Below are 15,147 nucleotides of genomic sequence, written 5' to 3'. Positions count from 1 at the left end.
ATCTTTAACACAGGGCAAGAGGGGCAGCTTCCCCATGCCCAGTCAATCCTAGGGGGCCCAAGCAGCTGTTTCTTGAGCCTGTTGTGCTCCCTGGCCGAAAATTAAGTTAACTGTCAGTGCAGGAGAGAGATGTGCGGGGCAAGAACAGTCCACAAAGGGGCCAGGTGACCTAGCATTTCTGCATTTACATGAGACTGTGTATTAGGGAACCTGAAGGGAGTTATGTAATTTACATGTGGCTGTATTTTGGGGAGTGATCTTATTTATAAGGGACTCTATGTTGCAGTGCCTGAAGGGAGTTATGTAATTTGCATGGGCCTGTATGTTGGGGAGCCTAAAGGTATGGGAGAGATGTTATTTACATTGGCCTGTATGTTGGGGAGCCTAAAGGGAGAGGAATGATGATGTTTACATTACACTATGGGGTAGTATGGTAATGTACATTTGACTCTGTGTGGGGGAGCCTAAAAATATGGGAGTGATGTTACTTATATGGGCCTGTATGTTGGGGAGCCTAAAGGTAGGGGAGCAATGTTATTTGTATGGGACTGTATGTTGGGGGAGCCTAAAGGGAGAGGAATGATGTTGCTTACATGGGACTATGGGGGAGTATAGTAATGTACATGGGACTGTGTGTGGGGGGAGCCTGAAGGAAGTTATGTAATTTACCTGAGACTGTTTGTTGAGGAGCATAAAGGGAGAAATGTAATTAGCATTAGACTATCTATTGAGAGCCAGAAGGGAATAATGTAATTACCATGGAACTGTGTATTGGAGAGCCTGAAGTGAGTAATGTTATCTGCATGGGTCTGTATGCTGGGGAGAGATGTTATTTACATGGGACTGTATGTTGGGGATTGTCTGTAATGCTATTGTTCTCATCCACATGGCACACTGCCATCCCATGGTGGTGGTCCTATGGTGCTATGCCCTCATGATCCACCCTGCTGAAAATCTGCCAGTCAGGGCAAGTGCTGGAAGCATATGAAGCTATATGAAGAGATAACCGAGTATGAATAGGTGAAAGACGGGCTGCTGGCTCACTTCAACATAACCTCAGAAGCACCTCATCTAAAGATCCACAACCTTCGGAGACAAGATGAGCAGATCTTCATAGAATGGGCTCATCAGATGACCTGGGCATCAGAAGGGACTGTCAAGTAACCACAGAAGCAGAGGCGCTACAACTGATGCTTCTGGAACAATTCTTTGAGCGTTGGCCACTTCCAGTGAGAGACTAGGTCAACTAAGGCCATGACTAAGAGTTACCCAACCCGAAAGGCTTCTTGCTCCGTACTATGCACATCTTGGAATAAAGAATCACCGTTTAAACACACACATTGTTGCTGGATAAGCTTTCTTTGAAGTATTCTGGATACTGGAATTTGAGTGCACCCAAAAAAAAAAACACCTGTTCCTGTCACTGTTTTTTGGACTTGACATCTTCAGCTCTTGGTCACTGCACTCCAGAAACGCTGGTGACACAAAATAAATACAAATATTTTTAGCGGCAGTAAAAAATGTTTCATCCTATTTACTGCAATACGAAATATATGTTTTTAGACACTTTGCTCCGTATATTCCCGGAATGAGACCGCTCTCTTTGCTCGTGTAACAATTGAATAAAATATTTGTTTTACTTTTTTTATAGGGTGACTTCACTAAACCTTTCGACTATGGGAAATTTGGAAGGAGACGGGCTCTGAGAGTGCCAGCATTTAAATGAAAGACAGCTTTAATATCTGCAGAGTTCATAACCTCACGTCATGTTATTTTAACATTCTGTTCTGGCTCAGCTCTGACATTATAAGGTAATCAGGAGAGCGAGTACAATGAAATAGATCACCATTTCTATTTGGCAGCTGCAATAATTCAGCAGATTGTTGTTAATACAAACGTTTTAATACTGTCCATTTCTGCAATCCGATGTATTCAGAGAAGAGAATAGATTTCTCTCAAAGCAGTGTTTCCCAACCAGGGTGCCTCCAGCTGTTGCAACATTACAACATTTCCAGGCATGCTGCAAGTTGTAGATTTGCAACAGCTGGAGGAACGCTGATTGAGAAATACTGTTGTAAAGCAAAAGTGTTCCAAGCACAATACTACAATAGGTGCAAGGCGTAGGACAGAAAGGACAGAGTACCCCTGTAAAGTTATACAGGGATAGTATTACACATACCTTCAGAATGTAAATTCTATGAAATGTAAAGTCAATAGGTTTATGTCCATCAGGGATTTTTTTTATATAGTTCTAAGTTCCTTAAATACACATATAGTGGGGCAAAAAAGTATTTAGTCAGCCACCAATTGTGCAAGTTCTCCCACTTAAAAAGATGAGAGAGGCCTGTAATTTTCATCATAGGTATACCTCAACTATGAGAGACAGAATAAGAAAAAATTCACATTGTCTGATTTTTAAAGAATTTATTTGCAAATTAAGGTGGAAAATAAGTATTTGGCCACCTACAAACAAGCAAGATTTCTGGCTCTCACAGACCTGTAACTTCTTCTTTAAAGGGGTACTCCATCCCTAGACATCTTATCCCCTATTCAAAGGATAGGGGATGTCTCATCGTGGGGGTCCCGCCGTTGGGGACCCCCGCAATATAGCACACAGCACCCACCTGTTACTGCTCCGGAAGCGCTGAAGGGTCTGGCTTCCGACCACGGGAACGGAAGATCGTGACGTCACGCGAGGCGGGGTGAGGCATGACGTCACACAGGGGGCGGAGTTGTGACGTCACAATCTTCCGTTCCCGTGGTCGGGAGCCAGACCCTCCGGTGCTTCTCGAGCAGTAACAGGTGGGTGCTGCATGCTATATTGCGGGGGTCCCCAGCGGCAAGACATCCCCTATCCTTTGGATAGGGGATAAGATGTCTAGGGGTGGAGTACTTTAAAAAGGGATCAAAAAGTCTTATCAGAACAAAAATGGTACCGCTAAAAATATCAGATCACGGCGCAAAAAATGAGCCCTGATAGCGCCCTGAACACAGAAAAATAAAAAAGTTATAGGGGTCAGAAGATGACAATTTTAAACGTATAAATTTTCCTGCATGTAGTCATGATTTTTTTCTGAAGTGACACAAAATCAAACCTATACAAGTAGGGTATCATTTTAACCGTATGGACCTACAGAATAAAGATAAGGTGTAATTTTTGCCGAAAAATGTACTGCGTAAAAACAGAAGCCCCCAAAACTTACAAAATAGTGTTTTTTCATCAATTTTGTCGCACATTGTTTTTTTTTTTCCCGTTTCACCGTAGATTTTTGGGTAAAATGACTAATGTCATTACAAATTAGAATTAGTGACGCAAAAAATAAGTCATCATATAGCATTTTAGGTGAAAATTTTAAAGAGTTATGATTTTTTAAAGTTAAGGAGGAAAAATTGAAAATGAAAAAACGGAAAAAGCCCCTGTCCTTAACCCCTTAACCCCTTAAGGACTCAGGGTTTTTCCGTTTTTGCACTTTCGTTTTTTCCTCCTTACCTTTTAAAAATCATAACCCTTTCAATTTTCCACCTAAAAATCCATATTATGGCTTATTTTTTGCGTCACCAATTCTACTTTGCAGTGACATTAGTCATTTTACCCAAAAATGCACGGCGAAACGGAAAAAAAAATCATTGTGCGACAAAATCGAAAAAAAAAACGCCATTTTGTAACTTTTGGGGCTTTCGTTTCTACGCAGTGCATATTTCGGTAAAAATTACACCTTATCATTATTCTGTAGGTCCATACGGTTAAAATGATACCCTACTTATATAGGTTTCATTTTGTCGCACTTCTGGAAAAAATCATAACTACATGCAGGAAAATTTATACGTTTAAAAATGTCATCTTCTGACCCCTATAACTTTTTTTATTTTTCCACGTATGGGGTGGTATGAGGACTCATTTTTTGCGCCGTGATCTGAAGTTTTTATCGGTATGATTTTTGTTTTGATCGGACTTTTTGATCACTTTTTATTCATTTTTTAATGATATAAAAAGTGACTAAAATACGCTTTTTTGGACTTTGGAATTTTTTTTCGTGTACGCCATTGACCGTACGGCTTAATTAATGATATATTTTTTATAGTTCGGACATTTACGCACGCGGCGATACCACATATGTTTATTTTCTATTTTTTTTACACTGTTTTATTTTTTTTATGGGAAAAGGGGGGTGATTCAAACTTTTATTAGGGAAGGGGTTAAATGACCTTTATTAACACTTTTTTTTTTAATTTTTTTTGCAGTGTTATAGGTCCCATAGGGACCTATAACACTGCACACACTGATCTCTAATGCTGATCACTGGCGTGCATTAACACGTCTGTGATCAGCATTATCGGCGCTTGACTGCTCCTGCCTGGATCTCAGGCACGGAGCAGTCATTCATCGATCGGACACCGGGGAGGCAGGTAAGAGCCCTCCCGGTGTCCGATCAGCTGTTCGGGACGCCGCGATTTCACCGCGGCGGTCCCGAACAGCCCGACTGAGCAGCCGGGTCACTTTCACTTTCACTTTAGAAGCGGCGGTCAGCTTTGACCGCCGCTTCTAAAGGGTTAATACCGCACATCGGCGCGATCGGCGATGTGTGGTATTAGCCGCGGGTCCCGGCCGTTGATTAGCGCCGGGACCGACGCGATATGATGCGGGATCGCGGCACGATCCCGCTTCATATCGCGGGAGCCGGCGCAGGACGTAAATATACGTCCTGCGTCGTTAAGGGGTTAAGGACTCAGGGTTTTTATGTTTTTGCACTTTCGTTTTGTCCTCCTTACCTTTTAAAAATCATAACCCTTTCAATTTCCCACCTAAAAATCCATATTATGGCTTATTTTTTGCGTCACCAATTCTACTTTGCAGTGATATTAGTCATTTTATCCAAAAATTCATGGCAAAATGGAAAAAAAAATCATTGTGCGACAAAATCAAAGAAAAAACGCCATTTTGTAACTTTTGGGGGCTTCCGTTTCTGCATATTTCGGTAAAAATTACACCTTATCATTATTCTGTAGGTCCATACGGTTAAAATGATACCCTACTTATATAGGTTTGATTTTGTCGTACTTCCGGAAAAAAATCATAACTACATGCAGGAAAATTTATACGTTTAAAAATGTCATTTTCTGACCCCTATAACTTTTTTATTTTTCCACGTACAGGGCAGTATGAGGACTAATTTTTTGTGCCATGATCTGAAGTTTTTATCGGTATGATTTTTGTTTTGATCGGACTTTTTGATCACTTTTTATTCATTTTTTTATTGTATAAAAAGTGACCAAAAATATGCTTTTTTGGACTTTGGAATTTTTTTGCGCGTACGCCATTGACCGTGCGGTTTAATTAATGATATATTTTTATAGTTCGGACATTTACGCACGCGGCGATACTACATATGTTTTTTATTTTTTTTTATTTACACTGTTTTATTTTTTTTATGGGAAAAGGGGGATGATTCAAACTTTTATTAAGGAAGGGGTTAAATGACCTTTATTAACACTTTTTTTCACTTTTTTTTGCAGTGTTATAGGTCCCATAGGGACCTATAACACTGCACACACTGATCTTTCATGCTGATCACTGGCGTGTATTAACACACCTGTGATCAGTGTTATCGGCGCTTGACTGCTCCTGCCTGGATCTCACCGCGGTGGTCCCGAACAGCCCGACTGACTAGCCGGGATACTTTCACTTTAGAAGCGGCGGTCAGCTTTGACCGCAGCTTCTAAAGGGTTAATACCGCACATCGCCGCGATCGGCGATGTGTGGTACTAGCCGCGGGTCCCGGCCGTTGTTGAGCGCTGGGACCGACGCGGTATGATGCAGGATCGCGGCGCGACCCCTCTTCATATCGCGGGAGCCGGCGCAGGACGTAAATATACGTCCTGCGTCATTAAGGGGTTAAGAGTCTCCTCTGTCCTCCACTCGTTACCTGTATTGGTGGCTCCTGTTTGAACTTGTTAACAGTATAAAAGACACCTGTCCACAACCTCAAACAGTCACCCTCCAAACTCCACTATGGCCAAGACCAAAGAGCTGTCAAAGGACATCAGAAACAAAATTGTAGACCTACAGCAGGCTGGGAAGACTGAATCTTCAATAGGCAAGCAGCTTGGTGTGAAGAAATCAACTGTGGGAGCAATTATTAGAAAATGGAAGACATACAAGACCCCTGATAATCTCCCTAGATCTGGGGCTCCACGCAAGATCTCACTCTGTGGTGTCAAAATGATCACAAGAAAGGTGAGCAAAAATCCCAAAACCACAAGGGGGGACCTAGTGAATGACCCACAGGGAGCTGGGACCAAAGTAACAAAAGCTACCATCAGTAACACTACGCCGCCAGGGACTCAAATCATGCAGCGTGTCCTCCTGCTTAAGTCAGTACATGCCCGGCCCGTCTGAAGTTTGCTAGAGAGCATTTGGATAATCCAGAAGAGGATTGGGAGACTGTCAAATGGTCAGATAAAACCAAAGTAGAACTTTTTGGTAAAAACTCAACTAGTCGTGTTTGGAGGAGAAAGAATGCTGAGTTGCATCTAAAGAACACCATACCTACTGTGAAGCATGGGGATGGAAACATCATGTTTTGGGGATGTTTTTCTGCAAAGGGACCAGGACGACTGATCCGTGTAAAGGAAAGAATGAATGGGACCATGTATCGTGAGATTTTGAGTGAAAACCTCATTCCATCAGCAAGGACATTGAAGATGAAACGTGGCTGGGTCTTTCAGCATGACAATTATCCCAAACATATCACCCGTACAACAATGGAGTGGTTTCGTAAGAAGCATTTTAAGGTCCTGGAGTGGCCTAGCCAGTCTCCAGATCTCAACCCCATAGAAAACCTTTGGAGGGAGTTGAAAGTCCATGTTGCCCAGTGACAGCCCCAAAACATCACTGCTCTAGAGGAGATCTGCATGGAGGAATGGGCCAAAATACCACCCACAGTGTGTGAAAACCTTGTGAAGACTTACAGAAAACATTTGATCTCTGTCATTGCCAACAAAGGGTATATAACAAAGTATTGAGATATCCAAGCAAGATACAGCTCACTCCTGCAATGCGCACACCTGTGTCTCGGACCCGCCGGCACCGCCCCGGCTTCCACAGTAAATCCAACACAAACGAATGTCCAGCACTAGGTATGCGAATAAAATTTTTCCGTTTATTGAAGTTGCACAGGACAAACAGGTACAAGTGGTCTTTCTGACCACTTGTACCTGTTTGTCCTGTGCAACTTCAATAAACGGAAAAATTTTATTCGCATACCTAGTGCTGGACATTCGTTTGTGTTAAAGTATTGAGATGAACTTTTGTTACTGACCAAATACTTATTTTCCACCATAATTTGCTAATAAATTATTTAAAAAACAGACAATGTGATTTTATAAAAAAAAAAATCTCATAATGTCTCATAGTTGAGGTATACCTATGATGAATATTACAGGCCTCTCTCATCTTTTTAAGTGGGAGAGCTTGCACAAATGGTGGCTGACTAAATACTTTTTTGCCCCACTGTAAAAAGTAAAATTCAGGCCACCTGAAACAATTACTAGATGGAGCTTAGAAATTTACATATGTCTTCAGTAGGGAAGAGGTGGTAAGCAGCTGCCAGACACATAATGTGGCAACTTATCTCCCCAAGAACTAAATGATCAGGTGAAAAAAAGTATGTCATTTTTCAATATCACATATAGAGATGAGCGAACTTTTGAAACATTTGATTCGGCCGAATTTTCCGAAAAAAATAGTTTTGGATCAAATTTATTTGCGGAGAATCTATATTAAAAATGGCTATTTCTGGCCTAAAGAGAGCCTTTGCTTTGTTCTAACACGCATATGGAGTGTGCTCTGTTAGTGAAATACGGTATTTTTCGCCATATAAGACGCACTTTTTCTTCCCCAAAACGGGGGGGGGGGGGGGGGGAAGTTGGTGCGTCTTATACAGCGAACACACCCCTATCGCGGCGGTCGCTGCGGCCATCAACGGCCGGGACCCGCAGCTAATACAGGACATCACCGGTCGCGGTGATGCCCTGTATTAACCCTTCAGACGCGGTGATCAAAGCTGACCGCTGCGTCTGAAGCGAAAATAACACTAACCCGGCTGTTCAGTCGGGCTGTTCGGGACCGCCGCGATTTCACCGCGGCGGTCCAGAACAGCCCGACTGAATAGCCGGGTTAGTGTTTACAGGACACCGGGAGGGACCTTACCTGCCTCCTCGGAGTCTACTCCGTGCCGGGATCCCCTGTATGGCCGGCGCTCTCCTTCCTCGTCATCGCGTACGTGCGTCGGCGTGCGTAACGACATGATGGCGGCAATGGAGAGCGAGGATACCCGGCCGGCAGCAGAGATGTTCCGGAGCGACGGGGACACGGCGACAGCGATGGAGCGACATTCAGGGCAGCGGTGACGGGTCCGAAGCGGCGGGGACACATGAGCATTACCTCCTATACAAGTGGTCTTCAACCTGCGGACCTCCAGATGTTGCAAAACTACAACTCCCAGCATGCCCGGACAGCCAACAGCTGTCCGGGCATGCTGGGAGTTGTAGTTTTGCAACATCTGGAGGTCCGCAGGTTGAAGACCACTATTGGGTTCAAAATCTTTATTCTTTTAGATTTTGCACCTATAAATTGGGTGCGTCTTATACGCCGGTGCATCCTATAGGGCGAAAAATACAGTAATACTGTTATTCAGAATAACATGCAGATTACCGGCATCACTATTAGAATCACTGCCGTAGAGCGGCACAATGACAGAGCCTGGAGGTGACATCAGTATGAGGAGACCATATATTGCAGGGGTCAGTAGGGCCGGATCATCATTGGCGCTCATGGAGCACCTGCTCCGGGCCCCGTGCCCGCAGGGGGCCCCATCACATTCGGGACATCCCTGCGGGCTGCTCAGTAGCGGATCGGGGCCCCCCCGATAGCCCGGCCGCGGCCACTTTAAAACAGTGACCAGCGGCGGCTCCTGTGGGCCCGCACCGGACTCCTCCTGCTTTTTCTATATTTCATATTTCCTTACCTGGCCGCGCTCGGCAGGCTCAGGTGATGGGTCGGGTCTTGTGGGCTGTGACGAGTGATGTCTCCTGCAGCTCCTCTGCACGACGTCAGGGGCGTCACTCATCATTTCCTGCAGGGCACAGTTTTCTTCATTACACCTCAGCGCTGCAGGAAATGACGAGTTACGTCCCTGACACTGTGCAGAGGAGACGTCACTCGTCACAGCCCACAAGACCCGACGCATCACCTAAGCCTGCCGAGCGCGGCCAGGTAAGGAAATATGAAAAATAGAAAAAGGAGGAAGAGGGGGGAGCAATGATGGGGGGAATGATTGGCCGGGGGGGGGGTTAATGATGAGCGGGGGGGGGGGTTAATGATGAGGGGGGGGGGGTTAATGATGAGCGGGGGGGGGGGTTAATGATGAGCAGGGGGATTTAATGATGAGCAGGGGGGACTAATGATGAGCATGGGGGGGAGAATGAGGAGCAGGGGGGAGAATGATGAGCAGGGGAGGGGTAATGATGAGCAGGGGGGGAGAACGAGGAGCAGGGGGGGAGAATGATGAGCAGGGGGGAATGATGAGCAGGGGAGGGGGAATGATGAGCAGGGGGGGTAATGATTAGCAGGGGGTAATAATGAGCAGGGGGGGTAATGATGAGTAGGGGGGTAATGATGAGCAGGGGGAGAATGATGAGTAGGGGGGCTAAGAATGAGCAGGGGTGGTAATGATGAACAGGGGGGATAATGGTGAGCAGGGGGAATGATGAGCAGGGAGGGATAATGATGAGCAGGGGGGAATGATGAGCAGGGGTGGTAATGATGAACAGGGGGGGGGGATGATGAACAGGGGGGGGGGGAATGATGAGCAGGGGGAATGATGAGCAGGGGGGAATGATGAGCAGGGGGGATAATGATGAGCAGGGGAGGGGGAATGATCAGCAGGCGGGGTAATGATGAGCAAGGCGGGGGAATGATGAGCAGGGGGGGGTAATGAGCAGGGGGAGAATGATGAGTAGGGGGGCTAATAATGAGCAGGGGTGGTAATGATGAGCAGGGGGTAATGATGAACAGGGGGGGGAATGATGAGCAGGGGGGATAATGATGAGCAGGGGGGAATGATGAGCAGGCGGGGTAATAATGAGCAGGGGGTAATGAGGAGCAGGTGGAGAATGATGAGCAGGGGGTAATGATGAGTGGGGGGGGGGGGGAATGATGAGCAGGGGGGGAATGTTGAGCAGGGGGGTAATATTGAGCAGGGGGAAAGGGTAATGATGAGCAGGGGGAGAATGATGAGCGGGAGGGGAATGATGAGTAGGGGGTTAATAATGAGCAGGGGTGGTAATGATGAGCAGGGGGGGTAATGATGAACAGGGGGGGTAATGATGAGCAGGGGGGAGAATGATGAACAGGAGGGGAGAATGATGAGCAGGTGGGGAGAATGATGAGCAGGGGGGAGAATTATGAGCAGGGGGGATGATGAGCAGGGGAAAACATGGGAAAGGAGACGGGGGGGTTAAATATGGCACAGGGGCTGATAAAAGTTGGAGGAAGGAGGGGGGGCAAACTGAGGATCAAGGGGAATCAAAGTTGAGGGGATGATGAGGCATATAGTTCAGAGCTATAGTTATTTATTTTACATTAATTTTTTTCCCCTCAAATTTTCCTGTGAAAATGAGGTTACGTGTTATATGCCAGTGTGTGTTATACGCAGATAAATACTGTAATTCCCCCTCCCCCCCCCCCCCCCCACATTCAGCAGGACATCCCTGTGGTCCTGAAAGATCTTTTCGGGACACAAGGATGTCCCAGTTACCTTTCTGTGGCCTCGCAATAACTTTAAAAACGCAGGGAGGTAGCGCACGCAGGGACATCACTGACGTCCCGTGCGTGCGCCCATAGGAGCTCCTCCGGTCCCGGGACCAGCTGCTATGGCCCCTAGGCCATTGCAGTAGATCATGACCCTGGACCAGAGGAGCGGTGGTCGGAGCACTGAAGTGGGGCAGTACACAGACATACAGTCTCCAGCCATACACTGTATATGGCTGGAGGCTGTATGTCTGTGGGGGACGCTGCCAACGTAATGTGGGGGGACTACAACCTAATGCGGGGGAACTGCAACCTACTGTGGGGGAACTGCAACCTAATGTGGGGGAACAACAACCTAATGTGGGGGAACTGTGGGTGGGTTTAGTGGAGAAAAGTGTAGTGGAGAAGGACCATGAGGGCATGGGGGGCTGAAGTGAGGTTGTTTGGGGGGGTGGGGGGTGAGGTAAGGTAAATGTGGGTTTGGTAAAGGGGGCAGAGGAGTGTGAAGGGGACTGAGGGGGGGAGGGGGTGCAGAAAAGTGTAATAGTGGAGAAGGACCAGGAGTGTTGAAGGGGGGGACTTAAAGGGGTACTCCACCCCTAGACATCTTATCCCCTATCCTTTGGATAGGGGTTAAGATGTCTAGGGGTGGAGTACCCTTTAAGGACCAGGGGAGGACTAAGTCTAAGTTTCCAGAGAAGGCAAAAGCACAAGTAAAAAAATTACCATAACACAGGAAAAAGCAGTAGCAGTTTTTCTGTGTTTTTGCAGGTTAAAAAAGGGGGAAACCTAGCCTTAAGGGTCTCTGGGAGCAGGAGTCTGGAGGAGGACTTAGGGGTCTGAGGGGGCAGAGGGGTCTGGGGGAATTAGGGCTCGTCCACACTATGAACTTCCGCCAGCAGAATTTTGCTTGTTTTCAATGGGATGCTGCTGCTCTGTGCACACTACAGAAGACACAGTGTGTGGTAGTACTATTTTTAGAGGGCATGATGTTTGGCAGTATAATAAACAGAGTACACAGGGTTTGGCAGTATAATATACAGGGTACACAGGGTTTGGCAGTATACACAGGGTTTGGCAGTATTATATTTAGGAAGCACAGTCTCTTGAAGTGTTATAATGATTGTTGTCTTAATACAGAGGATGAGGATCGGCTGGCAGAGTGAGGAACCAATGATGTCCAGGCGTCGAACTTTACAGAGGAAGATATAGCTGGAAGAAGACATGGCGTCTGGACCAGATGAAGAAGAAAAGGAAAGACAACAGAGAAGAGGTCTCCTGTGAGTCATTTTATGTTTGTGTATTCTCCTGACTGTCCCATTCGATTTTTTGCAGTAATAATGGATGACACTGTACCCCAATTTGAGGCTCCAGCTGTTACAAAACTACAACTCCTATAATGCCTGAAGCTCTCCAGACATAATGGGTGTTGTAGTTTTGCAACAGCTGTAAAGAGTGACTTGAACTGAAGTGATTTTAAACCATGCAGCCATTTTATTTTAACGGGGGCCTGACTCCTGTGACACCCACCAAAAAAAAAAAAGGGGACATAGTCTAACATACCCAGGCCTATTTTTGGTTTCAGTCTGTTCCTTACTTGACAGGCCCGCAACAGGTCTCAGTGAAAGGGAAGGGGGACTATCGGGGGGGGGGGGGGGGGGCGCATCATAATGAATTGCTCCGTCTTCCAGGCAGTCTTTATCTGGCCCTGGGGGTCGGCAACCCCTGGCACGCAGCATGGCGAGTGCCGACCTGCAGGTATTCCCGGGACTCTGTCACTTTAAGCGGCTGCTAAAAGATCCGGCCAGGCATGGAAGATGATGTATCCCTCCCTCTCCCTGCCCGGTTATTGCTGTGCTGCGCTAGGAACAACTTAAGAGAGAGAGAGATTTCTCTCTTTTCCTCCCCTGTTACCTTTCAGCTACCGTGCTCCGCTGTCTGTCGGCAGCATGAAGGGCGGAGGAGGATCGCTCTGAGCTCTGTACCAACCACAGTGAGGTGTCTGAAGGAGGTCAGGGGTCACTGCTACAGACCAGTAAGTCGTCTGTATGTTTCTGTGGAGTACACTTAGCTCAGCTCCTTGCTCTGACAGCAGCTTTCCTGCCCCAAAGACAGGCTCTGGTCTCTGTCAGTCTATAGATCCCCATAACTGTGTTATCTTCAGATTCCCCCATAACAGTGTGCCTTCACAGCTCCCCATAACAGTGTTCATTCACAGCTCCCCCATAAGCATGTCATTCACAGCTCCCTCATAAGTGTGTCATTCACAGCTCCCCCATAAGTGTGTCATTCACAGCTCCCCCATAAGTGTGTCATTCACAGCTCCCTCATAAGTGTGTCATTCACAGCTCCCTCATAAGTGTGTCATTCACAGCTCCCCCATAAGTGTGTCTTTTACAGCTCCCCCATAGGTGTGTCTTTTACAGCTCCCCCATAAGTGTGTCATTCACAGCTACACCCTAAGTGTTTAATTCACAGCTCCCCATAACAGTGTGCATTCACAGCTCCCCATAACAGTGTGCATTCACAGCTCCCCCATAAGTGTGTTATTCACAGCTATCCCATAAGTGTGTCATTCACAGCCCCCCCATAATTGTGTCATTCACAGCTCCCCATAAGTGTTTATTCAAAGCTCCCCCATAAGTGTGTCATTCACAGATCCCCCATAAGTGTGTCATTCACAGATCCCCCATAAGTGTGTCATTCACAGCTCCCCCCTAACAGTGTTCATTCACAGCTCCTCCATAAGTGTGTCACTCACAGATCCCCCATAAGTGTGTCATTCACAGATCCCCCATAAATGTTTCATTCACAGATCTTCCTATAAGTGTGTTATCTAAGGGACCCCCATAACAGTGTGTGATTTGCATATCCCACAAAGGTGTATCATCTTAAGATCCCCCATAAATGCATCATCCAGAGATCCCCCATAAGTGTGTCATCCACAGATCCCCCTATAACAGTGTATCATCTACAGTGGGGATCAAAAGTTTGGGCACCCCAGGTAAAAATTTGTATTAATGTGCATAAAGAAGCCAAGGAAAGATGGAAAAATCTCCAAAAGGCATCAAATTACAGATTAGACATTCTTATAATATATCAACAAAAGTTAGATTTTATTTCCATCGTTTACACTTTCAAAATAACAGAAAACAAGAAAATGGCGTCTGCAAAAGTTTGGGCACCCTGCAGAGTTAATATCTTGTACTGCCCCCTTTGGCAAGTATTACAGCTTGTAAATGCTTTTTGTAGCCAGCCAAGAGTCTTTCAATTCTTGTTTGAGGTATCGTTGCACATTCTTCCTTCCAAAAGTCTTCCAGTTCTTTGAGATTCCTGGGCTGTCTGTCACACACTGCTCTTTTAACCCCTTAAGGACCGGAGGTTTTTCCGTTTTTGCATTTTCGTTTTTTGCTCCTTGCCTTTAAAAAATCATAACTCTTTCAAATTTACACCTAAAAATCCATATGATGGCTTATTTTTTGCGCCACCAATTCTACTTTGTAATGACGTCAGTCATTTTGCCCAAAAATCTATGGTGAAGCGGGAAAAAAAATCATTGTGCGACAAAATTGAAAAAAAAAACGCTGTTTTGTAACTTTTGGGGGCTTCCGTTTCTACGTAGTACATTTTTCGGTAAAAATGACACCTTATCTTTATTCTGTAGGTCCATATGATTAAAATGATATCCTACTTATATAGGTTTGATTTTGTCGGACTTCTGGAAAAAATCATAACTACATGCAGGAAAATTAATACGTTTAAAATTGTCATCTTCTGACCCCTATAACTTTTTTATTTTTCCGTGTATGGGGCGGTATGAGGGCTCATTTTTTGCGCCATGATCTGAAGTTTTTAACGGTACCATTTTTGCATTGATAGGACTTATTGATCACTTTTTATTCATTTTTAAATGATATAAAAAGTGACCAAAAATGCACTATTTTGGACTTTGGAATTTTTTTGCGCGCACGCCATTGACCGAGCGGTTTAATTAATGATATATTTTTATAATTCGGACATTTCCGCACGCGGTGATACCACATATGTTTATTTTTATTTTTATTTACACTGTGTTTTTTTTTTTATTGGAAAAGGGGGGTGATTCAAACTTTTAATAGGGGAGGAGTTAAATGATGTTTATTCACTTTTTTTTTGCACTTTTTTTTTGCAGTGTTATAGGTCCCATAGGGACCTATAACACTGCACACACTGATCTTCTATGTTGATCACTGGTTTCTCATAAGAAACCAGTGATCAACGATTCTGCCGTGTGACTGCTCATGCCTGGATCTCAGGCACTGAGCAGTCATTCGGCGATCGGACAGCGAGGAGGCAGG

At 45.4% G+C, this 15,147-nt stretch overlaps 1 protein-coding gene across 2 annotated transcripts in view; it reads left to right on the top strand.

Moving 5' to 3' along the window:
* PHF2 (PHD finger protein 2) overlaps nucleotides 1-12,048 on the top strand; it is a 317,888-nt gene extending 305,840 nt beyond the window's left edge. The window contains exons 22-23 of one of the 2 annotated variants that reach the window (XM_056524312.1): nucleotides 1,652-1,811; nucleotides 11,951-12,048. In XM_056524312.1, the coding sequence (XP_056380287.1) occupies nucleotides 1,652-1,726 (75 nt within the window). In that variant the 3' untranslated portion in view covers nucleotides 1,727-1,811; nucleotides 11,951-12,048. The remainder of the gene's footprint in view (nucleotides 1-1,651; nucleotides 1,812-11,950) is intronic. The other variant, XM_056524306.1, reaches the window with a different exon arrangement.
* Nucleotides 12,049-15,147: the final 3,099 nt, after the last annotated feature.

This window comes from Hyla sarda, chromosome 6 (assembly GCF_029499605.1).
Source record: "Hyla sarda isolate aHylSar1 chromosome 6, aHylSar1.hap1, whole genome shotgun sequence".
NCBI classification, from domain to species: domain Eukaryota; kingdom Metazoa; phylum Chordata; class Amphibia; order Anura; family Hylidae; genus Hyla; species Hyla sarda.
This window is presented reverse-complemented; position numbering and strand designations above follow the sequence as displayed.